At 47.4% G+C, this 19,679-nt stretch overlaps 1 protein-coding gene across 1 annotated transcript in view; it reads right to left on the bottom strand.

Annotated features, from left to right (window-relative positions):
• Window positions 1-2,323: 2,323 nt before the first annotated feature.
• Window positions 2,324-19,679, bottom strand: part of LOC120933040 — a 74,728-nt gene continuing 57,372 nt past the window's right edge. Inside the window, exon 6 of the mRNA XM_040345985.1 lies at window positions 2,324-2,761. Within this exon, the coding sequence (XP_040201919.1) occupies window positions 2,384-2,761 (378 nt within the window). The 3' untranslated portion in view covers window positions 2,324-2,383. The remainder of the gene's footprint in view (window positions 2,762-19,679) is intronic.

Below are 19,679 nucleotides of genomic sequence, written 5' to 3'. Positions count from 1 at the left end.
TATTTTTTTTCAAAATTTTCAGTCTTTTTTTCGTTGTTGCGCAAAAAAAAAAAATCGCAGAGGTGATCAAATACCACCAAAAGAAAGCTCTATTTGTGGGGAAAAAAGGACGCCAATTTTGTTTGGGTACAGTGTAGCATAACCGCGCAATTGCCATTCAAAGTGCGACAGTGCTGAAAGCTGAAAATTGGCTTGGGCGGGAAGGTGTATATGTGCCCTGTATGGAAGTGGTTAATTATATGTAAAATATCTTTGGCATTATTCATTTTCTGTATAGCCGATTGCCAAGCTTAGAAAGTCTTATCTAAGCCAGACAATCAGCTTCTTCCTGTTCTTCAGGGACAACCTTACTTCCTTATTTCTAAATTCAGCATGGGGGCCTCTCACTTCCTGGAAACGTTGTCCTTCTCTTCTACGCGCCCCCTCCCCATCCCTCCTCTCCTTTTTAGACAGACATGCCTAGACCTGTCCAGCACCGCCCCCATCCCTCCTTCTCTGATCTCCTCCTGTCTTCACAGCCTCATTCTGGCCAGCAGTTTCTCCTGAAAGGGGGGCAGGCTTTGGAAGTCAGTTCTGTTTGTTAGAAACTGTAATATAGATTACAATGCAACATGGTGCAGATTTTCTACAGTGTACAACCACTTGGTTGTTTCTGCATGGCACTGTGTGCATGGTGTGATGGGTACTGTGTGCATGGAGTAATAAGTACTGTGATGGACATGGTGTGATGGCTACTGTGATGGGCACTGTGTACATGGTGTGATGGGCACTGTGTGCATGGTGTGATGAGTACTGTGTGCATGGTGTGATGGGCACTGTGATGGACATGGTGTGATGGGTACTGTGATGGACATGGTGTGATGGGCACTTTGATGGGCACTGTGTGCATGGTGTGATGGATTCTCTAAATCAAAGTCGCATCAAAGCATTGCAGGTACCCCCCCCCCCCCCCAGATCCCTTCTCCTGTGCACAGCTATACTGTAAATGTTTAACCACTTAAGGACCTTGCCTGTTTTTCAGACTTTTTTTTGCTAGAAAATTACTTTGAACCCCCAAACATTATATATATTTTTTTCTAACACCCTAGAGAATAAAATGGCGGTCATTACAATACTTTTTGTCACACCGTATTCGCACAGCGGTCTTACAAGCGCACTTTTTTTGGGGAAAAAAATCACTTTTTTTTTATTAAACAATAAGACAACGTAAAGTAAAGTTAGCCCAGTATTTTTTTTTATTGTGAAAGATAATGTTACACCGAGTAAAATAATACGCAACATGTCACTCGCTTGTGGAATGGCGTCAAACTTTTACCCATAGGCGATGTTTAAATTCTATAGGTTGCATCTTTTGAGTTACAGAGGAGGTCTAGGGCTAGAATTATTGCTCTCGCTCTAACGATTGTGGCGATACCTCACTTGTGCGGTTTGAACACCGTTTTTCATATTTATTTTAATTGATTTTATTTATTTTTACACTGTTAAAAAAAAAAAAAAAAAAAAAATATGGGTCACTTGTATTCCTATTACAAGGAATGTAAACATCCCTTGTAATAAAAAAAGCATGACAGGTCCTCTTAAATATGAGACCTGGGGTCAAAAAGACTAAAATGCAATAATAAAAAAAAAATTGTCATTTGAAAAAAAGACAACAAAAAATGTGCCTTTAAGAGGCATGGGTGGAAGTGACGTTTTGACGTCGCTTCCGCCCTGCTATGCTATGGAGACAGGTGGGGGCCATCTTCCCCTCACTCGTATCCCAGGCAAGCAGCGTGAAGGACCCGATCGCCTCCGATAACGGTGATCTCGCAGGTAATTCGCCACGGAGACCACCATTATCGTTTACAGGAACGGCCATTTTAAAGATGGATATCTCGGTTGTGGCAGCAGCTATATATGTAAGTGAGCCGGTCCTTAAAGTGGAGGTCCGGTGAAAAAAAAAAAAAAAAGTCAGCAGCTACTAACACTAGCTGCTGACTTTTACTAAGGAGACTTACCTGTCCAGGGTGCCCGCGATGACGGTAGCCGAAGCCGAGCCAACGCTCGGGTCTCGGCTGCGCCGCCGCCATCCTCGGTCAGGGAATCAGGAAGTGAAGACTTGCGGCTTCATCGCTCGATTCCCTACTGCGAATGCGCGAGCCGCACGGCGCTGCCGTGAATGGATGATGTCTCCTGGGACACACACAATGTCTCAGAAGACACTGCTCCACCATTCCACAGGAGGCAACCGAGGAACAGAAGAATGAAGACGGACCGTGGATCAGGAAGTGGCAGATTAGGACGATCTGCCTAGCAACAGGCACTCAGGTATGTATAATTTTTTTTTTTTTTTTTGCCATTTAAAAAAAAAAAGTTTTCCTTGGGGGACATTCGTTTTAAGTGGTTAAATGTCTAGTCTACCAAAACCCAATATTCCATAGGGTCTGTATGTAAACCTTTCATAAGTATTCCCCAACTGTTGGTTATATTCTTGTAAGCATTCCGGTATCTCCATTGGTGCTTGCATAGAACGATTATTATTTCTAACCCTATTAAAGCTGCGAACTTCTTTATCAATAAAAAAACCGACAATCTTTGCCTGATCCGAACTTTTCGACATCTCTACTGGAGATGTTTCACTCATGTCGGTGGAGATGAACATTTTTGGGGACATAACTGACTCAAACGTAACAATTTGGCCGTTTGGTCTTGGTCGTAAAAACAGAAACCTTTTTGTTGAGCCTTGTATTGTGTCAAGGGTTTCACCGTTGTCGTTCGGGTCCTAGTATGTAGAAAGAGAGAAGGCAATATGTGTTAGGACAATGGAGAATTGCATTACCTACATCTCAAAGACATTTATCAAGAACCTAATCTCACGTCTTCCAGAAAATTCACTGTCTGTGAAAACACTGCACTATGAAATGTGTTTCACTCAACTAATGTGCTATAGATGTGCTTACCTGTCCATCATCACCTATATCTTCTCTAGTACCTACATGCCATCTGACCTTGTATATGTTCTTCTATGTGCCTGAAACCCCAAAATCTCCATCCACTTCTCATACTTCATTGCTGTTGCTCTGGGTCTGTACTTTCGATTATTTCTTTCTCAATGATCCACCTGAATGGTCCACTTTCCTGTCCCTATTCCAGCCAAATGCTGCTCTTTCCACTACTCTATGGCTCTGGGCCTTGTACTCTCTTTGCTCTTGCATGTGTTGCTCCCTTCGCTATTGCAGGAGAGGTTCCCCATGAATAATTTATAGACTGATATAGATTGATTTTTTATGTTTAGATTTAGTTTAAAAAAAATGGGTAATATAATTAAGGAATATTATGCAGCTATAAAATATCTGATGAGCGGAGGAATACCTGCACAGTGTTTGGGGAGATCTTCAACAAAATGGCGTTGGGGTTATTTTTTGGTGAATGATGGACTATAAAAAGATGCATGTGATTACTTGGTGACTTCAATGTACACGGATCAGGAAGTAGCCGGAATTGCAGGTTTATGTGCTGATACAAGCTGTAAATTAAACAGTGATGCTTGTTTAACATTGTGATTTACCTGTGTGTACTAAGGAGATGGTGCACTGACAAATGTGAGTGCGTTTTAAAGAGTTTTTAATAAAGGTGATTATTTAACCGCTTCAATACTAGGCATTTTCACCCACTTCCTGCCCAGACCAATTTTTAGTTTTCAGCACTGTTGCACTTTGAATGACAATTTCACGGTCATGTAACACTGTACCCAAATAAAATCTTATAGGTAGATTCAGAAAGAGTTAGGTCGGCTTATCAGTAGATAAGCTGACCTAACTCAGAATCTACGCCGACTTATGTTTTAAGTGTATTCTCAAACAGAGATACGCTTAAACATATCTAAGATACGACGGCTTGCGCCGTCCTATCTTAGGTTGCAATATTGAGGCTGGCCGCTAGGTGGCGCTTCCATTGCGGTCGACATAGAATATGTAAAGTAGTAGATACGTCGATTCACGAACGCCCGGCCGCCGCAGTACATTTACGCCGTTTCCGTAAGGCAATATCAGGCCTAAAGTTATTCCATCTAATAGATGGAATAGCAATGTTAAAGTATGGCCGCCGTTCCCGCTTCAAAATTTTTACGTTGTTTGCGTAAGTCGTCCGTGAATAGGGATTTACATAGTTTACGTCCACGTCAAAATCAATAGGCCCGTGCGGCGTACTTAGCCGCAATGCAAACTGGGAAATGTAGGCGCATGCGCAGTTGAAAAAAAAGTCAAGAACGTAAGGTCAAGCCCCATTAACATAAAACACGCCCCCTTACACACATTTGAATTAGGCGCCCTTACGCCCGCCCGCTTTAGGCTACGCCGCCGTAACTTAGCAGGCAAGTACTTTGAGAATCAAGGGCCAGATTCACAGCGGAGATACGACGGAGTATCTCAGATACTCCGTCGTATCTCTCAGAGTATCTATGCGACTGATTCATAGAATCAGTTACGCATAGATAGCCCTAAGATCCGACAGGTGTAATTGTTTTACACTGTCGGATCTTAGGATGCAGTACCGCGGCCGCCGCTGGGGGGAGTTTGCGTCGTATTCTAGCGTCGGGTATGCAAATTAGCAGTTACGGCGATCCACGACGGATTTTCGCGTTCGGTACGTCGTCACTAGTATAGTTTCCCATCGCAATTTTAGGCGTCGTTTGACCTGCCCTAACTTTAGACAGCACACGTATGTGCTGTTTAAAGTATGGCCGTCGTTCCCGCGTCGAAATTTACATTTTTTTTTGTTTTGCGTAAAACGTCCGGGAATACGAAAGTACGCTACGCACGTCGCACGTCGTCGCCGTTCGAAAAAATTACGTCACTTCGCGCAAAGCACGGCGGGAATATAGAAACGGAGCATGCGCAGTAGGTCCGGCGCGGGAGCGCGCCTAATTTAAATGGCACACGCCCATTTGAATTACGCGGGCTTACCCCGGAGGCCGCCAGCGTAGATTTTCATTGCAAGTGCTTTGTGAATCAGGCACTTGCGATGAAAACTTGCGACGGTGTAACGTATCTACGATACGTTACGCCGCCGCTAGTCTACGTGAATCTGGCCCCAAGTACTTGCCTCGCTAACTTACGGTGGCGTAGCCTAAACACGCTAAGCTACGCCGCCGCAAGTTTACACCATTGTACCTGAATCTACCTATGAATGTTTTTTTCCCCACAAATAGAGCTTTCTTTTGGTGGTATTTGATCACCTCTGCAGTTTTTATTTTTTGCGCTATAAACAAAAGAAGACCGACAATTTTGAAAAAAACACAATATATTTTACTTTTTGATTTAATAAATATCACAATTGAAAAAATATATATATATATTTTTCCTCAGTTTAGACTGATATGTATTCTTCTACATATTTTTGGTAAAAAAATCGCAATTAGCGTTTATTGATTGGTTTGTGCAAAAGTTATAGCATCTACAAAATAAGGGATAGATTTATGGCATTTTTATTTATTTAATTTTTTTTTACTAGTAATGGCAGGGATCTGAAATTTTTATTGTGACTGTGACATTGCGACGGACACATCGGACACTTTTGACATGTTTTTGGGACCATTCACATTTATACAGCGATTACTGCTATAAAACTGCACTGATTATTGTGTAAATGTGACTGGCAGGGAAGGGGTTAACACTAGGGGGCGATCAAGGAGTTAATATGTTCCATAGTGAGTGATTCTAACTGTAGGGGGAGGGGGCTCACAAGGGGAGGAGACCGATGTGTGTTCCTCTGTACTGGGAACACACATCGGTCTCCTCTCCTCTGAGGCCTTGTACAGACGAGCGAACATGTCCGATGAAAACGGTCCGCGGACCGTTTTCATCGGACATGTCCGCTCGGAGATTTTGGTCTGATGGTTGTACACACCATCAAACCAAAATCCCCACGGACAGACAGCGCGGTGACGTGGCGGTGACGTTGACGCCGCCACGTCCGCAAACCCGGAAGTTCAATGCTTCCACGCATGCGTCAAATCACTTTGAAGCCATGCGTGGGTTCTCAGGCCAGCGGACATGTCCGATGAGTGGTACTGACAATCGGACATGTCCGACGGACAGGCTTCCAGCGGACAAGTTTCTTAGCATGCTAAGAAACTTTTGTCCGCTGGAAACCTGTCCGGAAAATTGTCCGGTCTGCCCTATACACGACCGAACATGTCCGCGGACCAGTTTCAGCGGACATGTTCGGTCGTGTGTACGAGGCCTGACAGGACATGGATCTGTGTGTTTCACACAGATCCATGGTCCTGCCTTGACAACTTTTGAGTTGTTTGAATTATTGCACCACACCTAGATATCTGAGAGTTTAAACATAGGAACCTATTAACAAACAAATAATAAGTAATAATGTTTAACCCTTTATTACAGAAGTCCAGCTCTCAAGTATGAAACCCTAATGGTAGAACTAGTAGACCTAAATTACAGTGGGGGATTCCATCAGTTTTGTCCTGTGTTGAACTGAGCCATCCATCCTCTTTATATGTAAAACGGGGGTATTCCTGCGCTATTATGGGTAAATAGAGTTGCTCAAGGGTGCCGCAAACACCGTAAGGGTCAAACACTACCCACAAAAGAATCACAAAAAAAATCAAATAGTGGTGTTGCGCTCCCTCATGAAATAACATATAAACCTAGATATATGAATGCAGAGAGAATAAATTATATACCGTATTTATCGGGGTATTGCGTGCTTACAGTTTTGGTGTCTTGCGCGGCGTCCATCGGCGCGGCTTCGGGTGTCCTCTTCGTCAGGTCCGGCGTTCTTCTGCGGCGTCCTCCCCGCTCGATCCCTGCTTTCCCGCGCCGAGTCTGAATACTGCGCCGGCATATACCGAGCGCAGTACACTCCTGTATAGTCAGGCAGGCTCGGCTACTCTCGCGCTCATGTCCTGTACGTCCAGGACGTGAGCTCGAGAGGAGCCGAGCCTGCCCGACTATACACGAGTGTACTGCGCTCGGTATATGCCGGCGCAGTGTTCAAACTCGGCGCGGGAAAGCGGGTATCGGCGTATATGGCGCACCCATGATTTTGCCCTGATTTTCAGGTGTCTAGAAATGTTTGGAGTCACGAAGGACGTTGCTGCCCTGAGGGCCCCTATGACCACACCAGGGGTGTCCTCTACGCCTGCGAGAGTGCCCGTGACAGACACGGGCATTCGGCTGTCCACAAGGGGACAGTTTGCATTGCTGTCCTCTCGAGGGACTAAGATGTTGGGCCTGATCTGCCCTCGGTGCCAAGATCTGACCGTGCACCTCCTGCCATTCGCCCGGTGCCATGGTTGTCGGGCCTACCTCTTTGAGGCCGCTCCGCCGTTGGGACGCCTGAGGGAGTACTATATGGATCAACGTTCGGGAGTGATCGCCGCCGAGGTGGAGGCCCCATGGCTGGAAATTCCCTCCTCCAAGGAGAACGTGGGATCAGAGGCCCCGAGTGATGGAGATACCACCATCCCGTCTGCCAGATGGAGATACCACTGTCCCGTCTGCCAGGACTCTATTGCCGGCTGCCTTGTCCCCTAATTTTCAGAAGGTAGGCCCGCTGGACGGGATGGGGAAGTTAAGAGACCATGTGGCCCGTGCGGCATGCGTGGAGGCCGAGAGCACCTGCCTGACCATCTCTTTGAGCCGGGGTTCCCTGAGCAGCAGGGCTTTGGGGGATCCTGGGCCTCTACAGGGAGGAGGAAAAAGAAGAGGCGCCCTGCCCGGAGTGCATCCTGTGGATCGAGCACCGCATGTCTGCTCTGAGGAGCGGGTGAGTCCGTTGTGTGATGTTTTTCTGTTTGACTCACCACTCCTCCAACCCAAGACATGCCGTCCTGTGCAGGGTGCCCGATGTTCCCGTTGCCGGGCCCTGTTTGTGCGATTGGGTGAGTTGCCAGGTTCGGGCACTCACTAGAAAAGAGAAAGGGAAGTTACGGACAAGTATGCCCCCACTCCGTTTGACTTTTTCTTCCTGGTTTCCCCTTTCCCCCTGGCTCCTCCAGAACCACATAAACTTGTGTGTAGAACTCTTGGGGGGGGGGGGGGGTTGGGTTCAGTCAGTTAGAGTGGGGACCTTGCCAACTTTTTCTTTGGAGCAGCTTTGGAACGTTCAACAAGGAGAAAGAACTGTTTTTCCATTTTTTTCTGTTCACTTCCTTTTTGCTGCCACTTCTTCATATCTCTGAATCTGTGACTGTTGCAGTACCAGCGCACTGACCGCTAGGGGCAGTGTTCTGCAAAGTTCTTTGTAGGAGAATGTTATTGAGTTTTGAACTTTGATATCTCTTGCACAGAGTATTTCTTCCTACAGCACTTGCAGTCCAGAACTTTTAGTGAAGGAAACTTTGTGTTTTTTTTCCTATACAGGATTTCTTCTGGACCCACCTGCTGTCAAACACTGCGGAGAATGGGCAGATAGATAGCAGGGTTGTGTATGTTGTATGTCTTAGGCCATTTTAAGATTTTTATTAGAATGTGTGAATTCTGTCCTTCCTTCTTTTCCTCCTTTCCTATTTTTTTAAGCAGGTATCAGGTCAGCATTTGGGCTCGAATGCTTTAGGACACTGGGGACAGTGTCATTTCAAGTATGGGCACTACGCTAAAGTTACGCTAAAGTTAGTGGGGAATGGGAGAGTTACCTTGCTCCCATTCACTATTTGTTTAAATTTGGGACTCCCGTCATTCCAGAAATGTCCACTGGGTCAGTCTGTGGTGCAGGGATGCAGTGTCATCCCTGGCCAGCAGTTGGCGCCAGAGGGGTTCTGGCAGAGCAATGGGAGAAGTTTCTCCTTGCAAGGCATGCTGGGGAAGGGTATATCTGGACAGGTGTCATGTGTTCTAAAATCTTCGCAGGGTCCCCGTTCCAGGTGCGGCATCCACCTTCAGGGTGCGCGCATCCATGGACCCCGCCGGCGTGGCCCACCTGGCCAAAGTTGCAGTCTATGAAAACCCTCATCCGGAGGTACAAGGGAACCCCAGTGACTTGCTGGGTTCCCAGTTCCACTGAAAGGATCCCAGGCTGGGTGCCATACGATTGGAGAGTCGGTTTGAGGAGGACCCGGAGGCAGGTCGTCCAACAGAGCCTGAACAAACCAATTGGGAATCCGGTGATCAGAGTACTGACAGGTATGTTGCTGTCATCTGGTGACCGATGCAGAAATCTACTGGGAGGATTTGCTTCATTTATCTACCTAGCTCAGTTATTGTAATTGGCCCGTGAGACAGGCCTGCATCCTCAAAGAAATCCTAAGTAATACCACGGCTGCCAGACTTATACAAAGGGGTCTGTCCGGGGGCACTTTACCCACTCCAAGCAGAGTGGCGACGAGTTACAAATTGGTACTACGCAGAGCAGTACTGACTGCTCCATCTGATATCCAGGCCTGATACTGCAAGGTTCTCTTTTTCTCTCCCTCATCAACCTTGACCTTCCCAATTGATGTTGATGTTGGCCGTGTTTGGCCTGGAAAATAAAGCATTGAGAAAACCTTTTTTTTCACTGTCTGGACCTTCGCTCACTACCTCTGTTCTCACAACTACACCCCTAGACAACACCAGGGTAACTTAGTAGGCCGATCCCCAAATCAACCAGCGGCTCCTTCGGGGGAGAGCGCTACATAAGTATGTTTATTTTTTAGAACCATACTTACCTAGGTGGATGCAGCCAAGTGCTGGTCCAGCCATGAGCCAAGTGCCGGTCCAGCCATGAGCCAAGTGCCGGTCCAGCCATGAGCCAGGTGCCGGTCCAGCCATGAGCCAAGTGCCAGTCCAGCCATGAGCCAAGTGCCAGTCCAGGCATGTAGGAGGATCCCGACCATATGGTTGAGTGAGTGAGTGAGTAATTTGTATAGTGCTGACAAATGCGAACCAAATCGCCTCAAGTCGCTGTATCCAGAGTCATGCGATCTTTCCCCATCCTGGACCGGTTCTGTGACAACACCCGACAGCGGGCTTCAGCAGTTGAAAATGGGTTTCAGGAGTGCAGAAAGGATTGTGAGCCACAGAAGAAATACAGCCAGAGGAGCTTTGGGTTTCAGGAGTGCAGAAAGGATTGTGAGCCACAGAAGAAATACAGCCAGAGGAGCTTTGGCTGCACTCCTCCTTTGATAGATCGAAAGAGCATCCATCCGCTCGATGACTTAACTGATCAGTTAAAGATGCCACTCAATGAGATATTCAGAGTACAACCAATTCTACATTATTTAAGATCACTCCAGAGAAGTACTAATGACATTGTGGTGCATGCCCTTTATGAAAACTGATGTTCGCAAGGGACTTCCCAGTGTTTTCCCTTTTCCTAATACCTCCCTGAGGTGGTACATTTTGAATTTTACATTTAGCATATATCATTATTTCCCAAAAAAGGGGGGGGGGGGGGTTGCTTTCTATTATGTTGTGTTAAAACATTCTGAAGGGAACTCGAGACCAAGGCAGCAACGCGTCGGATGTATAGAAACCGACTACTGAGTCTTTCCGTTGAAGTTTCTTCTTTGATTGCATTATTACTCTCCTTAATCGAGTTTCTTGATATGCTCCTATAATGCGGGCACTTGGTCACAAGTAGTCCACCTGATGGTATACCTGAGAGTTACTGTCAGGAAAATGGCCGTGTTGTGGGCAATTCGCCAACGCACGTGCACGCCTTGACAATTGTAGGCACCCCCCCCCCCCCCCGGCCTATTTAAACCTGCCACTGACACTTCAAGCTTGCTGGATTATCATCAGCTTTCTGTGTTCCTGTGCCTGTTTACCTTGAAACCCCTGGCTTGACCTCTGCTTCTGGCTTGACCTGTGTTCCTGATTATCTCCTTGCTCTGACCTTGGCTTGGCTGACTATTCTTCAATCCACTGCCCACTGTTTATGACCCGGCTTGCTCATGTTTGTTCTTGGACTGTCTCCCGGTATATGACCGCTGCCGTGGCTGCAAACCCTGCTCCTGGTTTATCCTGCAACTGCCTACTCAGAACTTCTTCTTGCACGGCTACTGACATCGCTACCCAGTGCACCCCAGCCACGTCCTGCTTACCAGCCTGTTTGCAGCATTACTGGCAACCCGTGCAACTTTGGGCACCATATCCCCTGTATCACTCCCAGGGGAGTGCTGCACTCAGCCGCAAGGGGTGCCCTCTCTGCCACCCGGCCCCACATCAGAGACTTGACAGTTACCCCATCTTTGAGCCTCACTGAATAAGATTGGTCTCCATAACATATATGAATAATTTTTTGTTGTACTCCCCTTTCCCTTATATGATGGTTTGAGTTACGCTCGACCTACCATTTGTCCATACCCTTGTATTTCTTACTTTGGAAAAAGTAAATAAAAATCTATTGAAAAGAGAAGAGGCAGGGCTTTGCTTCCTCATGTCAGAGCCTCCAGCAATGAGAACAATGAGCAGCAGATTATTGACTTAAAGCAGAACTCCGGGATTTTCAAAAATGTCCCTATTAGTACAATGCAACGTGTCAGTGTCCACCAGAGCCGAATGTCAGGGACAACCACCAGTGCCAAATGTCAGGGACAACCACCAGTGCCAAATGTCAGGGACAACCACCAGTGCCAAATGTCAGGGACAACCACCAGTGCCAAATGTCAGGGACCACCAGAGCCAAATGTCAGGAACCACCACCAGTGCCAAATGTCAGGGACCACCAGAGTCAAATGTCAGGGACCAACAAAGCAAAATGTCAGGAACTACCAGAGCAAAATGTCAGGGACCACCAGAGCCGAATGTCAGAGACCACCACCAGTGCCAAATGTCAGGGACCACCAGAGCCAAATGTCAGGGACCACCAGAACCAAATGTCAGGGACCACCAGAGCCAGTGTGGCAGGGACAATGGAGGGGTGGATTGCTGGCAGGGAGGAGGAGGAGGGAGGAGAGAGGAAAGAGGGAGGACACCTCCTCCATGGGTGGCACAGACCGGGGACTGTGAGACCCCTTATGCCCACTACAACATGTCTGCTTCCTCCCTGTTCTTTCTGAGGGCTACAATGGGGCGTGACAAACTGCTGGCTGAGCTGAGGAGAGGGATAGAAGCCAGCGGTCTTACAAACAGGATTTCAGCAGGCAATAACGTTTTTTCAGCCTATTACAGAGGAACTACAGAGCTCAGAAGAACATGGATGGCAAAGTTTGTGCAGGTAGGAGATCAGCAACAAGGACATGGAAAAAAAATCTTGGTCGGAGTTCTGCTTTAACCAAACCCCACCCCAAAGCTTCTGAGACTAGCAGTCAGAAGCAGCAGTGCCTTAGATCTCATAGTGAAGATTAGGGTTGCCACTTCTTCTTCAAGCCAAACCCGAACACTTTAGTGGCGTACAGTAAAACATTTTTTTTTTTAGTATACACTATAGGATTGTAACAGACCAGGGACACCTTGGGGCACTCCGAAGAGAATAGTAATGCGACACACATAGCGCCCCCTGTAAGGCCCTGTTCTGAGCCACATTCCTGTCTGAATAATGTGTCCGGGTTTCAGGTGGACTGAAACACGGACACATGATTCAAAACCCAGACTGTCCGGGTGAATCCTGGACAGGTGGTAACCATAGTGAAGATATACAGTTATGAGGCTGTATGCACAGGTGTGCCTAGGCACACTCACATACTAGAAGGTGCGCTGCTATTTTTTATTGGGAATTTTAAGTACATTTTCTCAGGATACTCTGTTTAGGCACAATTACTCTTTCAATATGTTTTTTATAACATAGCAAATTTTGTGGGGCGTGGCTTGGACATGAGACAGTGAAGACGTGTCTTGTGTGAGCTCCGGCGCTGGCACTGATTTAATTCATGTTTTAGAACAGCCTTTTCTTCTTCACCTATATGGCAAGCATGGGGAAGAGTTTAGGGAAGAATCTGCCTAAGAAGAGTACCTCCGCCAACTCTATGAAGCGATTTCTCGCGACTGAACCGGAGGACTTTCCTGACTCGGATGGCTTAGGCCGCTTGCCTCGTGGGTCCGGTGCGGGCTCCGCCCCCCGTCACAGGCCTAAGACCAGATGCCTTTCCCCAGTATCCTCCGGAGGCTCTGATGGTGAGAGGAGTCCGGTGAGACGTTCGGGGACTGTTAGTGCTGCGACGTTGCCTACAACCGCGGACCTCGCTTCTATGCTACTGAGCTTGGAAAGAACGATCAAGAAGGAGGTATCTGCAGTGCGCACTGATCTCGCCCAAGTTCTTGAGAGCGTAGAAGACTCGGAGTTGCGGCTTGACAGACACGCGGCGGCCATTCGGGACTTACAGGCAACTACTCGCAACCTGGCGATTGCCCACAGAATGGCGTTATACAAGATTGAGGACCAGGAAAATCGGAACCGACGGAACAATATCCGCATCAGAGGGTTGCCAGAGGCAACGAGGGATGAAGATTTGGCGCCCTCCATACGTGGCATTTTTAACGGCCTACTGGGTAATCCAGCGGATCATCCCTTGAAACTGGACAGGGTCCATCGTGCCTTACGCCCTCGCAACCTGTCTTCGGATTTCCCTTGTGATGTTATTTGCAGGGTGCATTATTTTGAAGGAAAATAATTGATCATGCGTAAGGCGAGGGAATCGGCTTTGTTGGAGTTTGATGGTGTCACCCTCTCCTTTTTGCTTGATCTGGCCAGGGAAACTTTGGAGCGTCGGAGGGCGTTGAAGCCCCTCACGGAGAAGCTTAGAGAGGCTTCTATTGCCTACAGGCGGGGTTTCCCAGCGGCACTTATCGCTAACAGAGATGGAAAGATTGCCATACTTCGTTTCCCTGAGGATCTAGAGACATTTTGCATGGATCTTAGCATCGTTCCCCCTGAATTGCCCGGGTGGCAGGATTGTGTACCTTCCCCGCCTACCCCCTCGGATGGGCATTGGCAGAAGGTTTCTAAGAAACGCCGTTCGGCTACCCGGGTTCTGGCTCACAAGCTGACTGAACCTCTGCCTTGTGAGATCTTGGCTTTGGCCAAGTTGGGACACGGGCTGCTGGTATGCAAGTATTTTCCTGGCGCTTGTCCTTTGTTATTACACGGTTATGGGTTTTTTTTTTTTGGTTACATCGACATTCCTGTGTCAACGATATGTCGCTATGGTCACGGGACATGTGGTGAATTTTTGGACATGCCTGTGCTTCTGACCTATTCATTAGACACACGATGGGCTGCATGGTGGTTTATAATACATGTGCCGGCGCCGGACCCTGCGGATGGTATATGCCTTTTATAGACATCTGCGGTCTGGTTTCGGAGACGGCCTCTCCCTGTTTCCCGGGATGTCGGGGGGGGGCAGTTCCGTGGAGCGGTTCTATTCGCATCTGCCAGCCTGACAGGATATTGGTGTTTTGCTGATGCCCCATACGAATTCAATGGCCACACTTAAAGGGGTGTTCCAGTCAGTTTTCATGTTTAGCTTCTTCTTTCCAAGTGTGGGCACCCGGCCGTGACAGCTTTCGGCTTCACGGCCGGGCACCCACTGCGCATGCGTGAGCGTCAGTGCGCATGCGCGAGCGGCGCCGCGCCATGCAATTGGACAGGCGATCGCCTGCATCCACTTTGCTTGCGGATGCATGTGCCCTCATTAGGGATGAGCCGAACATACCCGCGTTCGGTTCGCACCAGAACCGTCGAACAGTCCATTCGTTCACGCGAACATTTAGAACCCCATTGAAGTCTATGGGACTCGAATGTTCGAATTCAAAAACGCTCATTTTAAAGACCAATATTCAATTTAATGTTGGAAAACGTCTTTCAGAACCCGGGTCTTGCCCCAGGGAACATGTATCAATGAAAAAAAAAGTTTTAAAAACTGTCGTTTTTTCTGGAGCAGCGATTTTAATGATGCTTAAAGTGAAAAAATGTTTTAAAAAATTCCTTTAAATATCACACCTGCTGGGTGTCTATAGTAGTGGCACGTGTTCAGGGCTGGTGCAAGGATTTTTGACACCCTAGGCGAAACCTTATTTTGCCGCCCCCTTGGATCCTCCCCTGACCCCACCCCCTTTGTGCTTGCCCTGACCTTTTTAATGGCTGCTCAAAAACAAAATAAAAATACCTTCAAAGTTGCTGCTTTCTCCACAAACCAAACTTCTCCTGCAGTCCTCACTCCCAGCACCCTGCCATCCTGCTCCCAGCAATCCTCACTTCCAGCACCCTGCCATTCCTGCTCCCAGCAATCCTCACTTCCAGCACCCTGCCATTCCTGCTCCCAGCAATCCTCACTTCCAGCACCCTGCCATTCCTGCTCCCAGCAATCCTCACTTCCAGCACCCTGCCATTCCTGCTCCCAGCAATCATCATTTCCAGCACCCTGCCATTCCTGCTCACAGCAATCCTCACTTCCAGCACCCTGCCATTCTTGCTCCCAGCAATCCTCACTTCCAGCACCCTGCCATCCCTGCTCCCAGCAATCCTCACTTCCAGCACCATGCCATCCTGCTCCCAGCAATCCTCAGTTCCAGCACCCTGCCATTCCTGCTCCCAGCAATCCTCACTTCCAGAACCCTGCCATTCCTGCTCCCAGCAATCCTCACTTCCAGCACCCTGCTATTCCTGCTCCCAGCAATCCTCACTTCCAGCACCCTGCCATTTCTGCTCCCAGCAATCCTCACTTCCAGCACCCTGCCATTCCTGCTCCCAGCAATCCTCACTTCCAGCACCCTGCCATTCCTGCTCCCAGCAATCCTCACTTCCAGCACCCTGCCATTCCTGCTCACAGCAATCCTCACTTCCAGCACCCTGCCATTCCTGCTCCCAGCAATCCTCACTTCCAGCACCCTGCCATTCCTGCTCCCAGCAATCCTCACTTCCAGCACCATGCCATCCTGCTCACAGCACTCCTCACTTCCGGGCACCCTGCCATTCCTGCTCCCAGCAATCCTCACTTCCAGCACCCTGCCATTCCTGCTCCCAGCAATTCTAACTTCCAGCACCCTGCCATCCTGCTATAAAACAGCAAACGTGCAGTCAGACCAACTACGTTTAGGTGCTATAAAACAGCAAACGTGCAGTCACACCAACTGCGTTTAGGTGCTTTTAAACAGCAAACGTGCAGTCACACCAACTGCGTTTAGGTGCTATTAAACAGCAAACGTGCAGTCACACCAACTACGTTTAGGTGCTATTAAACAGCAAACGTGCAGTCAGACCAACTACGTTTAGGTGCTATTGAACAGCAAACGTGCAGTCACACCAACTGCGTTTAGGTGCTATTAAACAGCAAACGTGCAGTCAGACCAACTACGTTTAGGTGCTATTAAACAGCAAACGTGCAGTCACACCAACTGCGTTTAGGTGCTATTAAACAGCAAACGTGCAGTCAGACCAACTACGTTTAGGTGCTATTTAACAGCAAACGTGCAGTCACACCAACTGCGTTTAGGTGCTTTTAAACAGCAAACGTGCAGTCAGACCAACTGCGTTTAGGTGCTATTTAACAGCAAATGTGCAGTCACACCAACTGCGTTTAGGTGCTATTAAACAGCAAACGTGCAGTCAGACCAACTGCGTTTAGGTGCTATTAAACAGCACACGCGCAGTTACAGCAAATGCGTTTAGTTGCTATTAAACAGCACACGCGCAGTAAGAGCGACTGCGTTTATGTGCAATTAAATAGCACACGTGCATTAACAGCGACTGCGTTTCTGTGTAAATAAATAGCACACGTGCAGTAACAGCTAATGCATGTATGTGCAATTAAATAGCACACGTCCGCTAACACTGACTGAGTACTATGTTTAGGTACTATGTTTAAACTAAAGACTATGCAGGCAATACAACACGTTAGAGCAGGGTTTCTCAACTCCAGTCCTCGAGGCGCCCCAACAGGTCATGTTTTCAGGCTTTCCATTTTTTTGCACAGGTGATTTGATCAGTTTTACTGCCTTAGTAATTACCACAGCCAATTCATCTCAGGGAAATCCTGAAAACATGACCTGTTGGGGCGCCTCGAGGACTGGAGTTGAGAAACACTGCGTTAGAGCACTGCATCAAGCACAATCTCCTGCCTGACAAATACTAATAGCAGATCTAGCTATGCTATACAGTTTATAAATATATGTACAACTCCTAGGGATGTATATATATTCTCTACAAACTGTAAATTTAACTATACTGACTAGCCTTCCTGCTCTATCTATCTATCTATCTATCTGGTAGAAAAGACACTGTGTCTCTATATATCTCTCTCTCTCTAACTGTCTGACTGATCTTCTCTTTCACAAAGCCGGAACACACTACACGAGGCCACCTTGCAGGCTACCTTTTATAGTGTTGGGCGTGTACTAAACCCCCTGAGACATAATTGGCCAAAGCCACCCTGGCTTTGGCCAATTATGGCTCTTCGTTTTTTGCGCACTGTGATTGGCCAAGCATGCGGGACATACAGCATGCTTGGCCAATCATCAGCGTTCAACGCCGCAGTGAATTATGGGACGTTTTGCGTCACTCGAATTTGGCGCGAACGACCCGTTTTGTTCGAATTTCGACGAACGATCGAAGGACCGATGTTCGAGTCGAACATACGTTCGTATCGAACGCGAAGCTCATCCCTAGCCCTCATTACCGGTGAATTCCACTAATTGGAGGCTGAATGATTCCCTTATTTCGGATGAGATTGATGTGAAGGAGATCGGGACTGATTATTATATTTTAGGGAGAATATGTCCCCGGAGGTGTCTCCGGGGGAACTTTGGGAGGCCCATAAGGCTCATATCCGTGGTAAGTTCATAGAGCTAGGCTCTAGGAGGAAAAGGGAGAGGACGATTCAGCATACCCGATTGATTGAGGATATTGGCAAGCTAGAGAGGAGCCATAAGTTATCTAATTCCCCCTCCATCTTTCATTCCCTTACGCAGAAGCGTGAAGATTTGAAGGCCCTTTTTCATTCTGAGCACACCTCCCGGATGCGGTTGGTGTCCCAAAGCTTCTATGAGTGGGGTAATAGACCTAGCTGCCTCTTAGCTCACTCACTCCAGCAGAAAAAGTCTGCTTCTCACATAGCAAAAATTAAATCGCCTTCAGATAATCTGCTGTATAAAACTAGCGAAATTGCGAAGGAATTTCGGGATTTTTATCAGCAGCTCTACCATGTTGGCCATTCTAGTTCTGCGGGGGTCGATAGGAATTCTCTTATTCGGGATTACCTTACTCAGGCTAAACTTTTGAAACTTTCCACCTCGGCGATGGAGTCTTTGGAGGCAGAGTTCACTACCGCAGAGTTTGCAGCCGCCCTTAAGTCCATGGCTGGGGACAAAGCCAGATGGTTTGACAGTGGCATACTACTGCACATTTGCGGACACTTTACTCCCGTTTTTGACAGCGTATGCCCATTCAGCCTCTGCGGGCGTGGGCTTCCGTCCGGAGACTCTTCATGCGCAAATTATGGTGCTTCCTAAGCCCGGAAAAAAACTGAGTTTAATCAGCAGCTACCATCCGATCTCTTTATTGATTTTGGGTGCTAAAATCTATGCAAAAGCGGTCGCGATTAGACTTTTACCCCCTGATCCCTCGTTGGGTATCTGAAGATCAAACTAGTTTTATCCCATTGAGGGAGGCGAGGGATAATTCTCTCCGTACACTCTCTTTGATTTCCCATGTGCGAGGGCGCTCCCAGCCCACCCTTCTGCTGTCCACTGATGTGGAAAAAGCTTTCGACAGGGTGGTCTGGGAGTACCTGATGTCCACACAGTCACACCTTGGTTTGGGCCCTAATATGCTGTCATGAATCTCTGTGCTCTACCACTCATCCATGGCACAATTGCGGATTAATGGAACTTTGAGTAAACCTTTTAGCCTGTATAATGGTACCTGGTAGGGATGCCCCCTGTCACCTATTTTATTTGCTTTATCCTTAGAACCATTTTTGGCGACGGTGCGCAATGACCCTAATATTCACGGCGTTTCTCTTGGATCAAGAGAACAGAAATATGCGGCGTATGCAGACGACATTCTTTTCTATGTCCAACAACCCCTTGTTACCCTTCCTAATCTTATGGCAGCCTTTGTGAAATTCGGCGTTCTTTCTAATTTTAAAATCAATTTATCCAAATCCGAAATCCTGAACATCTCAGTTCCCCCTAGCACGGCGAAATCGCTGAAATCCTCCTTTCCCTTTAGTTGGCAATCCAAATCCCTAAAGTACCTAGGAATATATCTCACTTCTAACCCCGCATCTTTGTTTCGGAAGAATTATGTCCCATTACTTAACTCCATTAGAGCAGACTTAATGTGGTGAAAATGAATGTTTTGCCCAGATTGCTCTTTTTTCCAGATGATTCCTTACAAGATCCCTCCTGGATTTTTTTAATTGTTACACTCATTGGTATGTAGGTATGTGTGGAACCGTAGACGACCTAGAATTGCTTCTCTCATATTGACTCAACCCAAACAAACAGGCGGCCTAGCGCTTCCGGACTTTAAACATTACTTTTCAGCTTTTGTTTTAAATCGCATCTCAGACTGGAAGTTTCACAAATCTTCGAAACTCTGGGTACAGCTTGAAATGAATATGAGTGTGGTTGACCTGTTTCCGCTCGCCTGGATACCAAGCAAATTTCATAAGCTCCTCCCTACTACTTCTCCACTCACCACATCTACGTTTGATATGTGGGACTCATTGTGCAAACGTCAGAAGTGGCCTTATAACTCTCCACTTATGCAACTGAATGGTCATGACTACTTTCCTCCTGGAAATATGGACCCCACTT

Source organism: Rana temporaria, chromosome 3 (genome assembly GCF_905171775.1).
Source record: "Rana temporaria chromosome 3, aRanTem1.1, whole genome shotgun sequence".
NCBI lineage: Eukaryota > Metazoa > Chordata > Amphibia > Anura > Ranidae > Rana > Rana temporaria.
Note: the sequence above shows the minus strand (reverse complement) of the source record. Positions and strands in the feature narration are given on the sequence as shown.